At 38.9% G+C, this 20,652-nt stretch overlaps 3 protein-coding genes and 1 long non-coding RNA gene across 5 annotated transcripts; 2 read left to right on the top strand and 2 right to left on the bottom strand.

Moving 5' to 3' along the window:
• The first annotated feature begins 1,537 nt into the window (after positions 1-1,537).
• Positions 1,538-7,238, top strand: LOC5512740 (ethanolamine-phosphate phospho-lyase). 2 transcript variants are annotated; one of them, XM_032382182.2, is made up of 10 exons: positions 1,538-1,888; positions 3,646-3,764; positions 4,320-4,479; positions 4,696-4,770; positions 4,901-5,111; positions 5,309-5,486; positions 5,600-5,724; positions 5,812-5,966; positions 6,409-6,498; positions 6,860-7,238. In XM_032382182.2, the coding sequence occupies exons 1-10, from the start codon at positions 1,713-1,715 to the stop codon at positions 7,020-7,022; spliced, it is 1,452 nt and encodes a 483-aa protein (XP_032238073.2). In that variant the 5' UTR covers positions 1,538-1,712; the 3' UTR covers positions 7,023-7,238. The 2 variants fall into 2 exon arrangements, with proteins under 2 accessions (XP_032238073.2, XP_032238074.2); XM_032382183.2 differs by lacking the exons at positions 1,538-1,888; positions 3,646-3,764 and having other exon boundaries at positions 4,327-4,479; positions 4,680-4,770.
• Positions 7,239-7,430: 192 nt separating this feature from the next.
• On the bottom strand, positions 7,431-9,728 carry LOC116618471 (coiled-coil-helix-coiled-coil-helix domain-containing protein 1). The gene is made up of 3 exons (XM_048725210.1): positions 9,506-9,728; positions 9,251-9,366; positions 7,431-8,150 (listed from the first exon to the last, which is right to left on the bottom strand). Exons 1-3 carry the CDS (start codon positions 9,624-9,626, stop codon positions 8,043-8,045), a joined length of 345 nt encoding a protein of 114 aa, XP_048581167.1. The 5' UTR covers positions 9,627-9,728; the 3' UTR covers positions 7,431-8,042.
• A 72-nt stretch (positions 9,729-9,800) lies between these two features.
• LOC125561321 lies at positions 9,801-14,392 on the top strand. The gene is made up of 2 exons (XR_007307361.1): positions 9,801-9,874; positions 13,900-14,392. It is a non-coding gene; the product is annotated as an uncharacterized LOC125561321 (long non-coding RNA).
• Positions 10,985-16,324, bottom strand: LOC116618470 (uncharacterized protein DDB_G0290685). The gene is made up of 4 exons (XM_032382181.2): positions 15,068-16,324; positions 13,815-14,016; positions 11,641-13,163; positions 10,985-11,601 (listed from the first exon to the last, which is right to left on the bottom strand). The coding sequence occupies exons 1-4, from the start codon at positions 15,872-15,874 to the stop codon at positions 11,344-11,346; spliced, it is 2,790 nt and encodes a 929-aa protein (XP_032238072.2). The 5' UTR covers positions 15,875-16,324; the 3' UTR covers positions 10,985-11,343.
• Between the last annotated feature and the right edge of the window lie 4,328 nt (positions 16,325-20,652).

Here is a 20,652-nt window from a genome sequence, read left to right as displayed (position 1 = left end):
ATTATCACTGCCTAAAGCGTCATGGAGTATATTAATATAATGTATATACACTTCTCAAGCAAAACAATTCAGATCAATACATATGTTCAAAAAGTTTGTAAAGGACAATATTCTCTTTCAAAAAGCAGCTATTGATTTATAGATATGATTCTACTTAATTTCATCAAATCAGCCACATGTAAATTTAATAATAAGGATTCCTTAGTCAAATCAAGAACATTAATATATATTTTAGTAGAGACGCTACTAAGTCTGCGACAGGGGTCTACACCTCAAAAGCATTGTGCTTTTAGTAGACTCCTCATCATCACTATTTTTTTGCATTATTATCATTATACTATTATTTGGTGAAATAAACTTGATAAACATGATGTCTATCCAAGTGAACTTTGACTAGTTAGAAAATTTACTAGAAAAAAAAATCCTATTTCTTGTTTTGTTAAAAGGGATTGATGGACAAGGGTATTTATATTTTCATGATTAATTAAACATGTTTTAATGATTGGAAAAATATTTAACAAAATTTTTGGAATGAAAACAACAAACAAATATGTTTTGGCAAGAGAGCGTAAAATATCTTATGCTTTCTTGGTTTTGGGCATTTATCTTGAACAAACCGACAATAAAAAGCGAGAAACTTTATATTTTAAATTCTGGTGGCAGCTTTTGGATATAATATACACACTTTTTTTTAAGAACGTCTAATTGTCAGTTGAGGCTGGGCCGTTCTTGTTTTATTGACATTTTAAGGCTGAATATGTTCTTAAAGATGTTCTTAAATTTAAGTGTATATAGGAATATAATACTCAATGAATTATAAGGAAGAGAATTACACTAATGATCAATAGCAGTAATAAGGTTGTTACTATGAACACAATTCGATTCTGCATTTTAAAACGCATCAGGACTAAAAAAGAAAAAAAGAAAATTCTGCTTTCTCAGCCTCGGAATGTTCTTAGCATTTTCTTAAAATTTGGTGAACTCTCGCTCATCTAGACGTTCTTACAAAAAAAGGTTCTTATAAAAAAAGAGTGTATTAGCAATTTTTAAATTAAAAGAGCAACTTAAAAGAGCAACTTTTGGCTATATTTTCAAGCAACTTTTCTTTTCGGCCTTTCGCAAAATAGAAATCAAAAACTCACAAGTTGCGCTTTTCAAAACATTATTCATCATCACGAAGTTTTTAGGCAATTACAACTGGAGACCTTGGAATCTGCTTTAAAAACTGGAGACTCCAGGTTTATCCGGGAGAGTTGACAGGTCTGCAACTCCTGTATCGAACAGGATTTGCTCACGACCACACGCGGCACTAGGGGTCCATAAAGTTTACAGCAAGGTTTGCTTTTTACTTACTGTGTCTGGTGTTGGTTATTCATCGTAGAAAAGCCCAAATCTGTAAAGTCGTACAACACGAAGCGATTCCTCCTTCGGTTACGCTTCGGAGTCCGAGCACGCGCTATTGTTCTCTCAGCGAATCAGAATCATGAGAAATTCCTGTATTTAGCCGCTGGTCCTGTTTACCGTGTACTGCTACGCTTCCGCGGAGAGGCTTACGTGAGAGCGAAGGTCACGAGACAAACATGTGACGTTGATCCGGCAAAATCTTGTGCGTGTGAATCCCTTAGAAAATTATTTCTCGTCCAAGCACCGATACGATCAGGCGTAAAAAGAAAGACACAAGTTGTTTAGCAACTTGTTGCTAGAAATCTGCTATGAGTGCGTCGAAGAAAGCTCGAATGGAGGAGAATGGTTTCGGAAATAATGAAAATGTCGTTGTTGTTAGCGATAGAAATACTCAACGCTCAGATAATGGAGACGAGAGTGGCTCTACGGTATGGAATGACCTAACTTCTGAGGAAATCATGGCAGCTCGAAAAAGACATATAGGGTAAGTCTGCGACAATGTTGTCTTTGCCATGACATGACAGACATAAGTTATTCCTATTGTCAAAGAAACCGGGACAATTTTTCTGATCAAAACAATAAAGGGATGATGTCGTTTTTAAAAAAAGGATTTCTTTAAGTACTTATGTTTGTATAATTGGTGTGACAATTCATGAGAAATGTGCACCCAAAAGCTTTTTATTTTCCCTGATAAAATCAAATAAACTTTGACACGAGACGTAACCATTGTAAGCTTATTATCCTCCCTTTATTCGTTACAATGCTCAGTTCTCGTGAATATTATTGGACAGTACCCATAATCGTATTCTCGAAAAAAATTATATACATAAAGTTCACATATAAGGAAAACAAGCCAAATATACCGACCCATCGAGTCGCAAGAAATTGTATAAAACGTAGAGGCTAAGCACAGGGAGCCCAAGCTCACAGTGTTAGTGGTTTTTGGGTTTCGTGAGAAATTCTTAATAAAAACACACGAAACTCACTGAGCAGTTTCTTTAGGCGGGATTTGGGTGGTGAGAAAATCAAACGAGCAGAGGGAGGGTGGGATTTTTTTGCTTGAACAATAGATGATGGTCTCTATCCGTGTACGGGATATTTTTCCTCTCTGCCCCAAACTGTATAACCGTCGGCTGTCCAGTGTTCATTCTTCATGGATAAACAGTTACGAACAGATTTGAATTATTGACTCCTCTGCTGCTTCCTGTTGACATTTACGAGTTTGTGTGGATTTGATCACATTCACTGTGTGGGCACGCACATCTTCAGAGCACAGTTTTAGACCAGTCGTTCGACAACACAGTGCATTTTTGTGAAAACTGTTGGTTGTGAGCAAGTCGAGGCGCTTTGTGTGCTTTTTTTATATATTATGTAGAATGAGGTAAGGGTGACTGAATTTTACGAAACATTACAGAGGTAATTAAAATGATCACTTCTAACCACTCGGTGAGTTTCATGTGTTTTTATTAAGAATTTCTAAAAAAAAAACCACTAACTGTGAGCTTGGGTTCCCTGAGGGCTAAGCTGCTTAGGTCCAACAGTTCAAATTTGAAAGATCGTTAGAGTTTTCCTTCTACTTTTTTACTCTTTTTTGTTTTTTTTTTAGTTAAGTTTTTTTTTAAATGTCTTTTCAAAAACTGTATTTACCAGCTGACAAAAACGAAACAGAATTGGATTGTTTTGATTGAAGCACACAATGACAATGTGGGGTTGCTTGTTAGGTTATCACACCCTAGAGCACTCTCAATTTTCTGTAAATGATCATAGGCTTGAGCTGTAGCAAGCCAGGGAGGGAGGGAGGGAGGGGGCATGATGCAGAAAAACTTTGAGAAAATGTAGGGGGCACAAGCCAGGGTCTGGTTCCTAGAAAGCAGGTTAGTGCTAACCTACGGAATAAATACGTAATTAAATACAGCTATCTCAACATTTTTGATTGGATGAAAAGGGCATTTATCCCTGGGTTAGTATTAATCTGCTTTCTAGGAACATGGCCCAAGGCCTTAGTCTGGCAATAGTGCAGCTATAAGCTGCACACACATTACAATAAAAACCCTACCTCAACTACCAGAATGCAGCGCACACCTTTTTAAGCTTGCACTAAACAGTGTGTTCTGCAGGACAGTAGTTGAGGTAGGTTTCCATGTTGAATGCGCGTGCATGCTTATAGCTGGAATGGCCTATTAAAGGTTAGGCCATGACTTATAATTACTGATTCACAGGCATTTGTTGTTGTTTGTGCAGAAAATCATGCAAGGTGCATTTTCCACAAAATCCAATAAAGCTTGCCTATAGCAAAGGGCAGTATTTCTATGATGACAAAGGAAGGCAGTTGCTGGATTGTATGAACAATGTCACTCATGGTATGTAGTATTGTATTCTGCCCATCTCAAATTGCTATATTTCACAGGATAGCTTGTTATTCTGCTCAAGCACAATTTCAATGCAAAAAGAAAACGAACAAAAAAATCAAGCATCACTGCAAATTTTCAAGCACCTTAGGTTTTTGAAGAAGCATCACGAGAATCTGATTGCATCTCAGCCTTCTGTTCATGTCACAGGCATGATATGGAAATACACTTAATATAGTAACCCTGACTGTCAACGAATAGTTGAATGGCTTGTTTCTGTGTGCATCAAAAAATAGACACTATGTAAAAAACCACCAATCATGTGACCTTATTCAATACAGTCATTTCACTAGAGTCAATTTTCCCATCAACACACAATAAACAAATAAAGTTGTGAGGAGTTTTGATTATAACCCTTGATGCTGTTGATTTATCCTATCTTATACTTTTCATTATTTATCACTGTCATCTCATAGGACCAATGTCACACACACACATTGTTCATAACCTAAGTACTTAGGTTTTTCTCTCTTATATTTTTTATATTTATGACTGTTGATATTTCAGTTGGCCATTGTCATCCACATGTTGTTAAGGCATGTAGCGACCAGATGGCTGTCCTAAACACCAATAGCAGATTTCTATACAGCAACATGGTTCAGTACACAAGAAGACTGCTGGCAAAATTCCCCCCTTCACTATCAGTTTGCTATTATGTCTGTTCAGGGTGAGTTAATTGAACAGTTTGTTTGAATCACCATTTTCTCTTTTTATATACGAAGCCTGCTAGTATTGGGATAACATTAAATACAGAAGCCCTCGTCTTCTGGTTGCTGTCTGTTATACAGAAACATCTTTGCTTAAACTATCCAGTTATTCACAGTTAACAAGTGTAAATGGATTTTTTTTATTCTGTTGTATTTACAGTTATTTTAATCCCCAGTTCTGAGGCAAATGATCTTGCTTTAAGACTAGCAAGGACGCATACAAAGCAACATGATATGGTCATTCTTGACAGGTACAGTGTGATAGTAAATTGTAGGTTTCAGAAAAATTGCTGTTTACTGTGTAACTCAGATTATTTCAGTTATTTCAAGGTTTCTGGGTATATGATTGGTGACAATGACTATTGTGTTTTTTCCTTGCAGGGCGTATCATGGGCACACCTCTGCTCTGATTGATATCAGCCCATATAAATTCAATGCACCTGGTGGTGAGGGTAAAAAAGACTTTATCCATGTCGCACCATGTCCTGATCCATATAGGGGCAGGCATAAGGGCTATGGTCCAGAGACGGGAATAAAGTATGCAAATGAGGTCAAACAACTTATTGAGGAGGTCGAGAAGGATGGTCGGAAGGTAAATAAATGAGTATTGTCTTCTGGCTGCTACCTCCAACATTACCCTGCATTGCTGGCACCACCTCGCTCGGCTGACTACAAAACAAAGAAAAATGTTGGAGAACCCATTTGCTGTTTTTAACCACAATGCTTGCACTACTTGTGCAAAACTTGAAAGTGCTGGGATCTATCATTCAATGTCTTTTTTTTATTCAGATTGCAGGTTTTATTTGTGAATCCATGCAAGGTTGTGGAGGACAGATAGTGTATCCCCAGAACTTTATGAAGGAAGCATTCAAGCATGTGCGAGCTGCAGGTGGCGTGTGTATCGCTGATGAGGTGCAAGTTGGGTTTGGCCGTGTTGGGAATCATTTTTGGGCATTTGAGACACAAGGTACAAAAAAATAGCACAATATTGATAGTTTAATCTAGCAAGAACAGTAGGACCAACCATTACTACTGTATGTAACATAACTCTCACAAAAAATTGAATGTTCTTTTTCCCAGATGTGGTTCCAGATATTGTGACACTCGGCAAACCTATTGGTAATGGCCATCCATTAGCATGTGTTGTCACCACACCAGAGATCTCAGAGAGTTTTGCTGCAACTGGAATGGCCTACTTTAACACTGTATGTCTCAGGAAGCATCATTTGTCAAGATACACAAAGAACCAACAATGACATAATAACAATAAGCCTGTATATTTCTTATTACAGTATGGTGGTAACCCTGTATCATGTGCAGTTGGCAACGCCGTCTTAGATGTTATAGAAGAAGAGGGTCTTCAACAGCATGCACTCGAAGTGGGAACTCAGCTTATAGACAAGCTGAAAGGGTTACAGCAGAAACATCCCCTCATAGGAGATGTCAGGCAAGTACAAGACACATTCTAGATGATTTATATGGTATTATTTGCATTGAAATCGATACACAATAATACTTATATTCATGCAAAGTGTGACTTGCCTAAATATACCAGGGATACACTTATTAACACAAAAAGCCCAACTATTTTACTTCCAGTGGGCTTCTCTTTTGTTTTTTATATAGTGGTTTCAGCACCAACATTGCTGGGGTACAGTACCTTCTTGCCACCTGCTGGCAAAAGCAATCATGGCGCTGTTTTTACACCATGTTAGAAGATGCTTCGTAGCTTGCCGAAGTTGATCACCTAAGGAAGGGGGTGTCAATGATTCTGGCGCAATTTTCGTGGGAATTTACTTGTGCCATGATGTGGCATATTGGTATGCAGATGCTGTAGCCATACCCTAGACTTTGATAATATACTTACCCAATTTGTTTCCATGTGACAGGGGGATGGGGCTATTTGTTGGTGTGGAACTAGTGAAAGATCAGGATACATTAGAACCTGCTACCTCTGAAGCTTCACACGTTGTATACCAGTAAGTCAATGTCTCATCATATTTTCCTCCGCACCTGCCTCAAGGAAAGGGGGGGATCCCTGTAAATATTATCATATAGAGTTGCAGTAAACATATGGTGTTTGGAATTAAATGATTTTTTATGTGTTTATTTTGTATTTTTGAGTAGTCAAAGTGTAGCTGCTTTCTGGTTTAAACAAAAGCTAACTTTAGAGCCACAAGTAGTGAAACCCACTTGTGTATGTTATGCTTTCTTCTTTCCCCTAGATGCTCTAAAAATACTCATGCCTCTTGTTAAGTGGGACCTGTATGTAGAATTCTTTACATCAATCTGATTTCCATATTTTTTACTTTCTGACAAACTGGCTACTTTTTATTACAGAGCAAAAGAGAATCATATACTCATCAGCGCAGATGGAATCCATTCAAATGTACTGAAAATCAAACCTCCAATGTGCTTCTCACATATTGATGCTGACAATTTGGTTAATACCCTAGATATAATATTGACAGAAATGGAGGAAGGGACAAAGGAATTTAGCTGATAAACGTTCATCCTCTCTGTTCTGGATAAATTCCAGTTATTTTTAATTGTTCTTATAGCAGGCTTATATATATGGCTGCAGCAAATATCTTTTGTTCAAAGAACAATGTGCAATCAAGCTTTCCAAAAAAACCCAAGCAACCAAGCAAACATTTTGTGAAAAAAGAGATAAGATAGAGATAAGATTTTACCATAAATAAAAAATAGTCTAGATTTATCGCTGTCAGAGTCATAAGGTGAATACACTGATGACAGTATCCAATAAAGAGATGATTAAGGGGCAGTCATGGTAACAGATTTGCAATAGCTCTCCGGCCCGGACACAATGAATTTCAGTCAAATTCTAATATTGACTTATGAGCCTTTGGTACATGTGGGAGACTCGAATTCAAAGGAAATGATCACAAACTGTCAATAAACATAGTTTTCAATAAAATATTGTATATTATTTTAACAAGGCATTGACAGCTTAAAGATCTTCAATAAACACTGATACCAGACGTGCAGTGCCATGACGCTGCCCCTTTCAGTATGACAGGAGCAGCCCATGACCCTTGTAATAACAATTGACAATTTTTTTCCAAAAAAGACTCATTTTTATACCAAACTTGAGCATAAAATAAAACTCAGTTTGAGAAAATGTGTCCTTAATGTATTCCAAGTAGAATTTATTTTACATCTTTACTATTGACTGAAAACTAAAATTTGTTTCACCGGTAGATAAAAACCATTCTATACTTTAAACTTGTTGTACAGAAGGAGATGATTCTTCTACAGTTTTTAACAAAAAGGAATTTTTTTCAAGCGTACATAGATCCATAACATGATGTTTTAATTTCAAAACATGCACACTTTGGCAAGAATTTGCCTACTTTCTCTTCCACTGATTGGCTGCTGAATGTTTGAATTCTTATTTTTAAGCTAATCAGAGAAAAGGTCGTTTTGCATCTGCACAAACTTTGCTTTTCAAGCTGTACAGTCCATTGTAGATTATGTTTTTATCAAGTTTGAGTCGAAACTTTTAATGGCTTCTTGCTCCTTTTAACTCAGAGAACTGTTTCAATACATTATTGACTTCAGTGGATGTCCAACTGTCATCTGACTTTGCTTTACTTGCTTTTAGTTGAACCTGAAAAATAAGGAGACAATTAACGATAATTAAAAGGGAGTAAAGAGATATTTTTGAAAGCTCAAAACAATTGAAAATTATTCAGAATAACAATCACACTTTTGATCTATCAGATCAAAATACAACATTGTGGAATCTTCATCTAAAATTGAGCAGATGGAATGTAAATTGTATAAATGGATTTCTGGAAAGCCAATCTTTATAAATCAGAATGGGAAAAAATCTCTATTGAACACACATACTATGTATGTGGGAAGAAGATTGATGCTGTTTTGTTACATTTCATTTTTTAGTATATTCTCTATGGAAACTAATACACCAAAAACTGGAAATCGACTCTGCCAAATTTTCGTCTTTAATAAGACTTCTTCAGGGCAGTTCGTCTTTAATAAGACTTCTTCAGGGCACTGCCCTGAAGAAGTCTTATTAAAGACGAAAATTTGGCGATTTCCAGTTTTTGGTGTATTGTATTTATTGTTCTGGTACGAGATCGCGACAGTTTGGGCTTTTTGATTCTACTCTATGGAAACTAGATACTTCATACACGTTGACCTCATTATGTACATAGGTTCGCAATATACAACTGCATTTCTATAACTGTGCAAGTTGGCATCCTAAGCCGTACTGATCAATCAAATGAATCAGAAACAAAATACAAATAATAAATGATATGTTTTGGCAATCAAACACAACTGAATGTGTTCTAGAGTATGTTTCATGTGAGTATGACAAGGTTACAGCTTGGACTGCGCCATCACAGTGCAGAGTGCTGACCGTTCCAGCATCAAAACCACAACAAAAAAACGTTACATAGCGAGCCATAACATTACAAGTGTGATTACTTTTTAAACCCATACCACTTGATTTTTTTATCAATAAAATTGATTGATTGAGGCCCCCCAAAAATGTGCGGATCGATTATTTTTGAACGACCGATAAAACAGATATCTTTTAAGACTAGTTTACTGATTGATATTGATTTATCGATCGGTCTTCTGATTTCGATTAGATTGATTGCCCACGTTGGGATACAAAGCAGACACAGATGCTATCCTCACTAGGATAGGGTGTTCCACTACATAAGGAGAACGGTATCTTACATGCTTCTCGGCACAAGCTAGGAACGCATTAACTTCGTGTGAGCACTGCGCATCAGCATAAGCGTTCCTCTTCCAGCACCCTAAAAGCTTGAACATCTCATCTACACATGCAGCACCTGGTAACAATCACAAAATGTTCATATAAAACGGCGATCATGTTCTTTGACTTAAAGTTATAATCACATTATAGGATCATGTCAAAGTCACCCAAAAATGTAATGATACACTTTGATAATGCACACGAGTTTTGATCACCTCTGGAACTGCTTTTTGTAGGTACAACAGTTGACCTCAGTTTCGTCGGTACTTTTCCTCTCTTCACTCCATAAATGAGATGAGGACCCTTCCCTAATGTTACGTTGCTAATGTTTACCATCTCTGGTAAGTTCCAAACTCCGTAAACATACAACTTCGCGCTTTTCTACAACAAGACACCAAATCCGCGACCGTCCGGCATCTTGGACTCACCTTGTCAGTCCCAGTCCTCGCGCGATACTTGTACCAGGTTTTCTCGGTCGACAGTGGGAACTTGAATTTTGGCGCTTTATTCATTCGATTCAAACTTTCATGGCAAAAGGGGATTTGCAAGGCTTGGTGGTTTTGACTTTTATTTAGCACTTGCTGGTAAGTTTTTAAAAATCCCATAGTTTTCCGTGGTATGTAATGTCATAAACCACGATATTCTTCATCTCATGATTGAAATGTTCTGGAGTCATTTATGTCCTCTAACCAGCTAGAAATCGAGATTACAGGCAATGTTGTAGAAATTTAACTGGACATACATCTTTGGACAACCTGACGAAGGGACCTAGTTATATTTGTGGTGGTTGACAATCTAGATATGTATTAACTTACTGTATAGCTTAGGCATATCCAAGAAATTTATGCATAGAGATTGCGAGATTTACTCAAATACGGTCAGTTGGGAATGACAGATGCTTTTTCTTTTTTAGGTAACAGCAAGTTTATAGTGTTTTATTTTATATCCATTGATATCCACAGCATAACAATAACATCGTTACAGTCGAAAAAGGTAACCTAGAAAATCAATCCAAAAATCAAGGCCTAGCAAACCATATTTTTTGCCAAATAAAGCCTTTTCCTGACACTATTTTGAGAGTGTGTCATACCTGTCAACTCTCCCGCATTAGTTGGGAGTCTCAAGATTTTGGACCCCTTCTTCTGCTCTCCCACGTTGAGCACAAAATCTCCTGCTTTTTAGCGTTTTTTATCCCTTCCAAAAAATATTCTATAAAAAATAATAATTTTTCCTTTTTTCTATTAAAATATTTAAAACAATAATTCCCTTGTGCAGCGCAATTTATCTTAAACCCTCGTGAGATCTATAAGTGGATTTGTTTGCGAGAGCTTTCTATACGGCAAACGCCTGCGAGGTTTACCCACCCCAATGAACATACCCCTTCCCCCCAAATTTCTCAAGCCTTGAGATTTTCGGAGGTTGTTAGATATGGTGTGTGTATGTAAAGGTGTTTGGTGGTAATGGTGGGTGTTGGTAGTCCATTTTTTCCTTAGCTAAGGTATACCAACTAAGTTGAGTAAGGTGGTCCTCTAGAGCCCTTATACTGGCTACGGGTCCCTTAAGTTCGGAGTGGCCTTAGGTCCTTACAGGGAGCAGGGCTGTGGTAGTGGGCCAAGAGGCTGATCCCCAGATCTAGGCTAAATGTCTTATTTTTGGACTGCCTATGTTTTTAAGTGCTTTTTAAGGGCTTTTCATTTATATATAGACATTGTATTATCACTGAATGATTCATGTATGATATTTGATAGCATAATTATGAATTAACATATATCTGTATCAGGTTTTTAGCACAACCAGTAAAACACATACATGTGAGGAATCACAAACATGCAAGAAATGTTAAATGTCTCCTGACTAATAGTAAACATGAATTCAAGGGATTGGCCTGTTTCATTAGACTTTTTATGCTGAGGACATCTCACAATGTTGGTTTCAACATTGTTTTTAGCATTCAAGGTTTTTCTGGTCATAATTTAAAAGCTTCACTTCCCTAGAGACGCGAACCGGCAATCACATTTGAAGCCTCAGGTACCCGGCATAGTAAATATATGTTTTAGATGATTCCCATGTGCACTTCAAGGCTAGTTGTGGATAGAGCTCTTGAGCGTATCATATTCATGTTGTTATCTTTAGTATCCTCCTTTGAAACTCCCTTTTTTACTTCCTTACTTGCATGCAAGTCTTTGCCCTTTTTTGAAGAACCTTCAGATCTATTTGATGTACCTGAAGACACATCATTTCTATCCCCAACATCATCGTCATCATCATCATTAAAGTCATCAGCAAAGGTGTCCATTGCCAGACTATTTTCTATACCTGTTTTCCTTTGTTCATGGAGTTTGCCAGTGTCACCAACCCTTTGACTGTCATCATCTTTTTTACCATCTGTATTTTTTATGTGGACATCATCGCATTCACCAGTGGTATTAGTATTATTCTCGTTGTCATCTCCATTGTTATTCCAGCCTTTGCGATCTATTTTGAAAGCCATTGTTTCATTGCTATCATAATCATTATCATCATCACCACCGTCATTGTCATCATTATTATTGTCACCATCATCATCATCTTCACCATTATCATCACCATCATCATCATCGTCATGAATATCATTGTTTTTACCAGCAGTTTTCATGGCAGAACTATCTCTGTAAGCTTCACCCATCACATTATCCTTTTCTCTTACAGTGAATGGGTTAGTACCCCCATGATTGTCTTCATCTTCTATGTGACTACTTTTACTTGAGTTTCTGCCAGCATCACGATTATCATAATCACTTAATGGTTTACCGTTTTGATTTCTATTGATTGTATTATGATCATCTTCTCTTTTATTAAGGATGTTTACTATGGAAGTGTCATCGCTGTTGTCATCCTCATCATTGTCATCATCGTCATCACCTTCTAAACTCTCTTCCTCACTAGCTACATTCACATTATCATCATTACGGTCGTCGTCATCTTCACCATTGGTTCTAGGGTGACTACATTGAAGCTTTTTCCAACTAGCATCATGGTCATCCTGGCTACCTGTGGATTCTTTTCCATCACCACCATTGATTGTATCTGCATCAGTATCATCTTCCAGTCCAGAGAAAAGTTCATCCAATATCCGACTTGTGTGGTCATCGCCAAAAGCTGATTCATTCAAGCTCTCACTAGCATCATCACTGTCATTCTGGACATTCCTCTCTTTCTCATCACGAGATACTTCAGGGGAGTTCCTAGAGAGCTCTGTAAATTTGGATTCTGTATTGCTTATGATGTTGTACCCATTGCTAATACCCCCATCACTAAATCCATCTTCCATACTTTCAGTATCTGTCTCCTTCACTTCTTCAATCCACATATTTCTGTAGCTATCTGGGTCTACAAGGGCAGATACAGCCTTCTCTGTCTCACTTGACTGTAAGCTGCTTAAAGGTCTTGCTTCGGGTTGGAGCTCATTAACAATAGGGGCGCCATCAGTATTGCCTTCATTGAATTGCTGACTTTTTATACTGCTTTCCTTTATTCCTGATTCCTGATCATGCTCGCTGATCGGGTAAATCATGATATCATCGTCTCCACCATCAGGTATCTCACTTTCTTTTTCCAGAGATTCCAAGGGGTATATCGCTATACCATGCGCATCATCTTCATCCATAATCTCCTCTTCTCCTTTGTCATGTTTTTTGGGATCCGCATCTTTGTCTGTTGGCAATACCAAGGTTGTCGAGGTTGTATTGAGAGCCTGGTGCGAGACTTCATCGTCATCATAGCCCGCGTTAGCATGTTGACTGCTGACTCCATCCAGTACTGAGGCATAGCTGCCCCGCTTAGCTGCTAAGGAGTATGAAGAGGGAATGGCAACGGAACCTCGGCGTGCTCCATCTGAAAAAAATCAATATTGCAAAAATTGGTTTTGGGGAACGTTCACACAGCTGACAAGAGCATTTTGACTTTCTACGAGTGAAACATACTCTTACCCATTCTGTTGCTACATCCTAATGTAATAACATTTTTCCTCAGAAAGATGTGCCAAAGTTAGCAAATAATCCACTGAGCATACAGTACCGTATATCAAAATAATCCTGGATAAACTCATCTAAACTCACAATCTTTGATGATGTTTCGAGTGCCCCTACTCTCCGTATGTCCTAGACCAGTCTCGCTCAGGCGTAGGGTTTTTCCGCGATACAATAATTCCTCTGTCACAGGGAAGATTACCCACCCTAGAAACTAGTTTCAAATCCTACTATAGGAGGCCTTGTGTTTTACATAAGCTTGGCCAAAATTTGGATGTTTGAATTTTGCTAGTGTCATTTGTTTTAGCATTGGCACAACAAGCCTAATTAGACAGCCGTCTTATTAGGGGCAGGTTCGAGAGGTGCAATCTGGCATGATGGGGGAATTTGTTAGGGGTTTAGAAATTTGTTTTCGGAACTCTAAAGTCAGGAGACGTAGGGCGTGGCTGGAATCGTGTTATCTTGGCCACTCCCCTGATAGCGATGCCATCAGGGGATCACCTTGACTTCAACATACCAAAGAATGATCCGTCTGGCTGTTTCCCTCCACAAATCACAGCAATTTTCTTGAATATAAACAAGAAGCCTTTTCTGTACCGCAGGCTCATCTTCCCATACAGCAGTGGGTTGATGAGGGCGCTGACCAGTGACAGCATGCCTATGATGATCTCCAGTGAGTGCGAAAGCCGACCTTGGGCGAGGCTCACGAGGTTCATCAGCTGGAAGAAGGCCCGTAGACGAGTTGATATCAGTAAAAGGTACTGTACTAGTGTTAAACCGGCGTGTGTGTTAGTGATGTCCAGGTGCTGAGAAGTCAATAGTCAGTGTATCGTTTAACCAATTGTTATTGTTGTTAGTGATATACAGGTGCTCATGAGTCTAAAGTCAAAACTATAGTGGAAAATAGTAAAAAAATATTTACCAATCAAATTGAAGCTGCAAGAGCGCCAAGAAAGATTGAAATGTAAAGTTTATGTTCTTTATCGTTGTCTGTTGTTATAGTAAGTCCCAGGAACGTATCCTGAGATTTATAACGGTTAAGGGTAAGGAGACTTTATTTGTTATTTGATACAAAATAAAGAAACATGTCTTTTATTATTTTATTCAAAAAGGCGAGGGGTAAATATCCACCAAAACCATCCGTACTTGTATCCGGCCCAGGATATTAATGTTGTCGAAAGCACCGAGGAAACGTCCGTAGCCTAGTTCAAGTTCGCGTTTTTCTACCGTATGTCGATCCTCAATTAAGGCACTCAGCGGCTTAGTTTTAATGCGTGTTTACTCTGATGTTCTGCCATGTATGAACGAAGCGCCCCCCTCCTTGCTTTCCCCAAACACATTTACACCGACATGACGGATAAACATGACTTATTAACGCTTCAAATAAGCACATTTCAGATCTGATAAGGCGGAAAATTTCTCTAAGTTATACTTAGTGAGTAATAGCAAACAAAATATCAAATGCGACTTTTTTAAAATTGATGCGACTGTTTGTAAAGTGTCATTGAAATTTGAGCTTTTCGTCCCTGAGCTCATACATAGCGCAAGGATGATCAAGGGAAAAATATCTTAAAAAGCAAAAATCTGGGTATGTGCATTTCGGCCTCACGTTATTTGTGTTTCAAAAATCAGTCCGGAATACAAGGAACCTATGGCCATTGTAAGAAATTGTGTCTTCTTTCTCTATCTCGAATTGCGAATTTTCCATGTTTTTACGTCATATGATTTACACCTGTAAGCAGAATGCACAAGTAGGAAATCTAATCTCACCAGGTAGGGGAGCCAGCTGAGGTAGTACAACACGACAACTATAGCCATCATCGTGGCTAACTGCTTGACCTGTTTGGTCCCACTCGTGGCGTCTGATTGACTTTTGCCAGTCATATTCACCGCCGCCATGCACTCCTGTCGCCTCGTGAATTTCCAGCTTGAAATCTTGATCGCGATGAAACACAGTAGGACTAGAACAAGCTGCGCAAAGCCGATAGTTTCCACCACAACCCCGTATGCCAGGCCAAGATCGTACAACTGGTAGTAACAAAAGCCAGCTGAAAACCCATTCTTTCCTGCTCCCATGAAGGGTAGCGCGGATAAGAAGGCTGAAACCGTCCACGTAGCGCCTACAGCAACGCGTGCTTTCCCCGGGGTAACTATCGTGTGATGTTGTAATGGGCGCGCAAGCATCAGCGTGCGCTCCGCAGATATTAGAGTGATGGTCAACACGGATGCAAAACGCAGGGTGTATGTCATCCATATAAGCAACCCGCATACCCCAAGCGTCCATTGATCGCGCCCGATGAAGCTGTTGTAAATGTTGAGGACCTGTAGCGGGATTAGTCCGTTAATGAGGTCCGCGGCGGATAACGAACACAGCAAAATGTCCGTGGTCGATGATGGCTTGTATAGCAACAGCGTTATGACCATTAATAAGTTGCCGACAACGAGCAGTAGGATCACAAGTTCCACGACGACCCCGACGACATAGTTAACCTCCACTGCTGCAGGTGATACCGTAGCGTTAAGAGTCGAGTTAACCACCGCAAGTGCAAGGTTTAGGCCTGAAGGCGATAGAGTCATCTTGGTGTACCGCTACTTGAGACAAGAGCCAAATTACGCCTTGATGTTGTTCTTAAAAAATCGATAAACGCATGCACTCATTACCGCCCAAAGACGTTTTTTCAAGGTGTTGATGTTTTTTCCTGAAGGAGCAAACCGATTTAGGCAGTGATATATTGGTGCTGGCGGTGATTCCTCTTGATGGTGTTTGAAATACCTCAACAGCCAGTAATGAACTAGTAATATTCCTAAAACTCCTTACAAGTCTCGTTTGTTTGCTGACTCTGTTTGTCTGCAGCTTTGAATTGTCATTTATTAAATGGAGCGTGTTTGCACTATAAACTGAGCGCTTCAGGCATTTTGAATACTCCTCATACTACGGGATGGTTAATTATCCGTGTGTTGTTCTACTCTGAGAGACACTCACACTTAGTTTAAAAAAAAATAATTTTGAGTAGAAAAATCATATATACGACCTTCAAGTCTAAAATTACAAAGTTTTACAAATACCTAACCCTAACAAAACCTGACAAAGAATGAATGTTTTTATATGGAGAATCACATACTTCTAAATGAAGATCTAAATGTAGATTTGTCTAACAAATTTGAAATAAAGAATATTTAAAATAAATTTACATTTTATTTGACTGATGCTAAGATGCAAAAGCCATCAGTAAGCATTAATTCTTGAACCAATAAAATTTTAGGCATCAGTAATTTTTTTCTAAAGTCATTCTGCTTTTTGCAATATGCTTTTATTTTTCGACAGAAATTTAAAAAAAAGATTTTCTTGTATTGTTGAAATGTACCTTAAAAATAACGGCACGTTCTGCCAACCCTCACAAAATATGAGCTACACGCGTTTATCCAGGGAAGTGCACTTCCTTGGTTTATCACACCGTAGAGCCCCGCTGACTTTGAAGGTAAATTAAAATCAGATCGAGTTATCTTGGTCAATTGAAAACATTAAATTTGCTGCTCGACCAAAATAAGAATCAAATCTGATTCTAATTTCAATAAATAAGGAAAAAAAACTGGTAGTCATTCATATGGTTTACTATAGTGGCCTATTAGTCCCTAACCCAAACCCTGACTTTAACCATTACTAGTGAACCATATATGAAGGATCTACGCAAAAACATCCGGTATTATAAAAACCTTTGGTAAGCGAGTTTTTGCTTACAGTTTTGCGGTGTTTTCCTCCGATGAGCGGGATTTTACCCTGGGTCCCAGAGGCTGAATATCCGCTTTTCAGGCTGAATATCCGCTTTTCCCAGCATGCTAGGGGGCGGGGGTTCAAATGTGCTGGCGCTCGAAAAGCTCTCGGAACCTCTGGTCTTCAGGGTAGCGGGATTTTGCCTTAAACTTGCGAGGGGGACTCCTGGAAAACCTGTAAAACATGATTTTTTTTATTGCACGCTTGTCAATTATGTGTATTAACAAAGCGCTGTTGCGACCTTTGGCTGATCCAGCTCCTTCCGGATTTGCTACATGGTTCTCTACTGGGTGCGTTTGCAACTGCGACTTGCATGTCTTTAACTTTCATTTAGATTATGGTGCCTGTAGTGAATTACATTGTTTCTTAGATGCGACTTAAGTTGCGGGTGTTTCGGGTTGAAAAACGTGCAAACGCGCACGCTTGCTGCAAACACCAAACTTATTGGCGCCTACAGTCGTTCGAAGCGCTCATTACTCCGAGGCCAACGAGATCTTATGGTATCTTGTATTTTATTTTCCAAGTCGCACTCGTGCCTGCATTATAAACGCCTTCTTCCGGTAGCGGGCGTAGGAACAAGCGGTTTTATCAAGGCGTTTTTTCGAAGATTTGCACCGTGTTTCGCGGCACAGGGAGGCGCGCGAACCGTGGAATAACAGAATTCCTATACCCTTGGGTGTGGTCCCGTTGATACAGTTGTTCCTTGCACAGCAACCTCGTCAACGCCTCATGGAATTCTTTTGTTCTCAACACGTAACTCAAAGGTTCCAGTACCGTGTTCATGTTTCTGACGACAATAACCGCCCCTACAGCCGTGGTGTGGTGAATAGAATGAGACCACAACCCAGAACGGCACCCACATGCGTTAATAGAAATATAATAGGGTTATAATAAACTGGGTCTTTGAGAGCTGCTGTTTCCGTCTGCGCGCTATCGCCAGCGCCCCAATCTGATGCACGGCCTGCCGCAGTTTGATTTTGCAGTAAATGGTCGCATATGAATCACCTATGATGATCCAGCCCGCAACTACCGTAGTGCTTATGACCGCGCTTACGACCGCAACTGCCGGCGTGCAACATCACGTGCCGCAGAAGCAACGTGCACGTCCCTCGCGTCCCATCGCTACAACCGGTGGTGGCACGAGGCACGCAAGGTAGGTCCGTAGCAGGGGGTGGGACACAGGGGCCATGTACCCCCCCCCCCCCAATTTTTAAAACTCTAGAGGTTCTCACAGAGAAGTGCAGTGTTCTAGCTCAGATTGGCTCGTCATTCCATTGCAAGGGTAAAATCTATATTCTTATAGATTTGCGAAAGGACAGTTGTCACATTTTCCATCTATAAGCTATATTTATACAAGACCCCTTTTTTGCAGCCACTGTCTTGGCTGATAACTAACACTTTGTTTTATAAGTGAAATGGAGCAAAAAAAGTGCTTGTAATATTATTTTATACCACAAAAGAATTTTTTTTAATTGAAGGTCTATAACCATAAGATGCAATCTAATTAGCTGGGGAGGGGATGTGCAGTCGTAGATATGATTTTTGGTGGTTGCGGAGTACCAATTTAGTACCAATCTATTTTGTCTTATTTCTGGTGCAATGATCTGCATTTATAGTAGATCTGGACTGGGCATTGCTGTGGAATAATAAACCCAAAATATAAAATACTGCAAACCAGGTATCGAATGAAAAAAATATGTCTGATATGTGCGGGGCAGGAAAATGACATTATTCGGAGTGATTTTACATTAACCTATATGAACTCATCTTATCAAAAAACACAGAGATCTACTAAATGATTATTGTTTACCCGTCATTTTAGGAACTTGGTATGTTTGTCTGCCCTTAATAAGGTTATTTCGCTCAACTGTATTTGTAAACAAAGCCTTACTTGCCTCACCAGGCGATTGGGTTTGGGCTATTCGAGGAGCTAATTTTATTATTCCTAATTTAATCGCTTTTTTCTTTTAGTTGTTTTTATTATAGATTGACAAACTTCGAAATGATAAGCAAAACCCGTAAAACATCGGATAATAAGCCGTCATACTTTTTGTTTTCGCGGTATAACTCGAAGTGTTCACGGTATAAATCGAAGAAGGGGCTTTCAACATTACACAGGGGCACGTGCGAAAAATAATGACCACTTTTGTATTGCTGACTGCCAAAGGGAGCCCAAATCTTGGTATCTACAGACAGAAAGACCCCGTCCAAATCGAAGCTGGAGAGGCAACGCATGTAGACTACTAATTGCGCACCAGGGGAGGGGACGGGAGATTTCGTTTCCAAAATGGCAGCTGTTCCACAGGAAGCCCAAATCGATTGAGCTACTTCAGCAAAATTAGTTAATTATAAGGAAATGAGCAGTAGAGGCGTGGCTGTGCCTCCAATATTTTCTCAATGTTTCTGTATTGTGCTCCTCCAATATTTCGAGGCCTGCTACGGCACTTCTATGACACTGCTATTGCTTGTGTTCCTATGGCGCGGTGGGCGAGCTCTAGCGTACATGAGTTAAATTAAATAACCCCTGTACCTAGATTGTCCATAGAACAAGTAGAACAGCAACCAATTCGGACGAACCCCAACCCCCCAACACACACACACACACACACACGGCTCGAAGGTCCGCTCAGATTTAACAAAAAATAAATATATATATATATATATATATATAACGTTTGGTTGGATATACCGTGCACATCAATATGTCTTTAAAATGACTAAAAATATTTTTAAAATAATAATTTTTATTATTTTTTTTATCTCTATATATTAAAAAGCACCCTATTAATAACATTTTAAATATTAGATTGAATTTATTTCAAGTATTGATTGCCTAATGTAATAAGGCGAGGAGAGGGGTATACCCAAAATTTGGTCTGCGAAAATGGAAAAACGAACCACCCCGCTTAAAATCCTGGCTACGGGCCTGCTAAGTTGCAACTTTGTTTTTATTGTTTTCCTCCTGGAAAACAATCTAAATAAAGGTGCAACTCAGGGAATACTAATTCCCTATTGTTTAATGCCCTCGCCGCTTGGCACCTTAATTACTATGAGATTTAGGGTGGTTCAAATGGAGGGCGCTGATTGGCCGAGTGGTTGTGATCATTTTCTAAAAAAAATTGGGCAAGTATCGTAATTTAAAAAAATAAACGCACTGACATAAATGTCGTGGTCGTGAACCAGAAGAATAAACACAATACACCAAAAACAGTTAGTCGACTCTGCCAAATGTTCATCTTTAATAAGACTTCTTCGGGGGCAAGGTGAAGACGAAAATTTGGCAGAGTCGACTACCAGTTTTTGGTGAACTGACATAAATGTCGATATAGTATTTTGACAATCAAACATTGATTTAGGAAAGGGTCAAGATGATAAAAATTACAATATGACAAAATAGTCATGAAATGATAGAAAATATGGTCTCTTGTTTTAAGACATTTTGTACTACAGTTTTTTTTTGTGTAATAAGGTGTATAGATTGTATTATTTCAAACATAGTCCTTTTAACTCTCGCACTTCTCCCTTATATGAGGGAGTGAGTTTTATATATGTGTGTATTGGGGTAAAATAAGAACACAATATA

This window comes from Nematostella vectensis, chromosome 3 (assembly GCF_932526225.1).
Source record: "Nematostella vectensis chromosome 3, jaNemVect1.1, whole genome shotgun sequence".
NCBI lineage: Eukaryota > Metazoa > Cnidaria > Anthozoa > Actiniaria > Edwardsiidae > Nematostella > Nematostella vectensis.
Note: the sequence above shows the minus strand (reverse complement) of the source record. Positions and strands in the feature narration are given on the sequence as shown.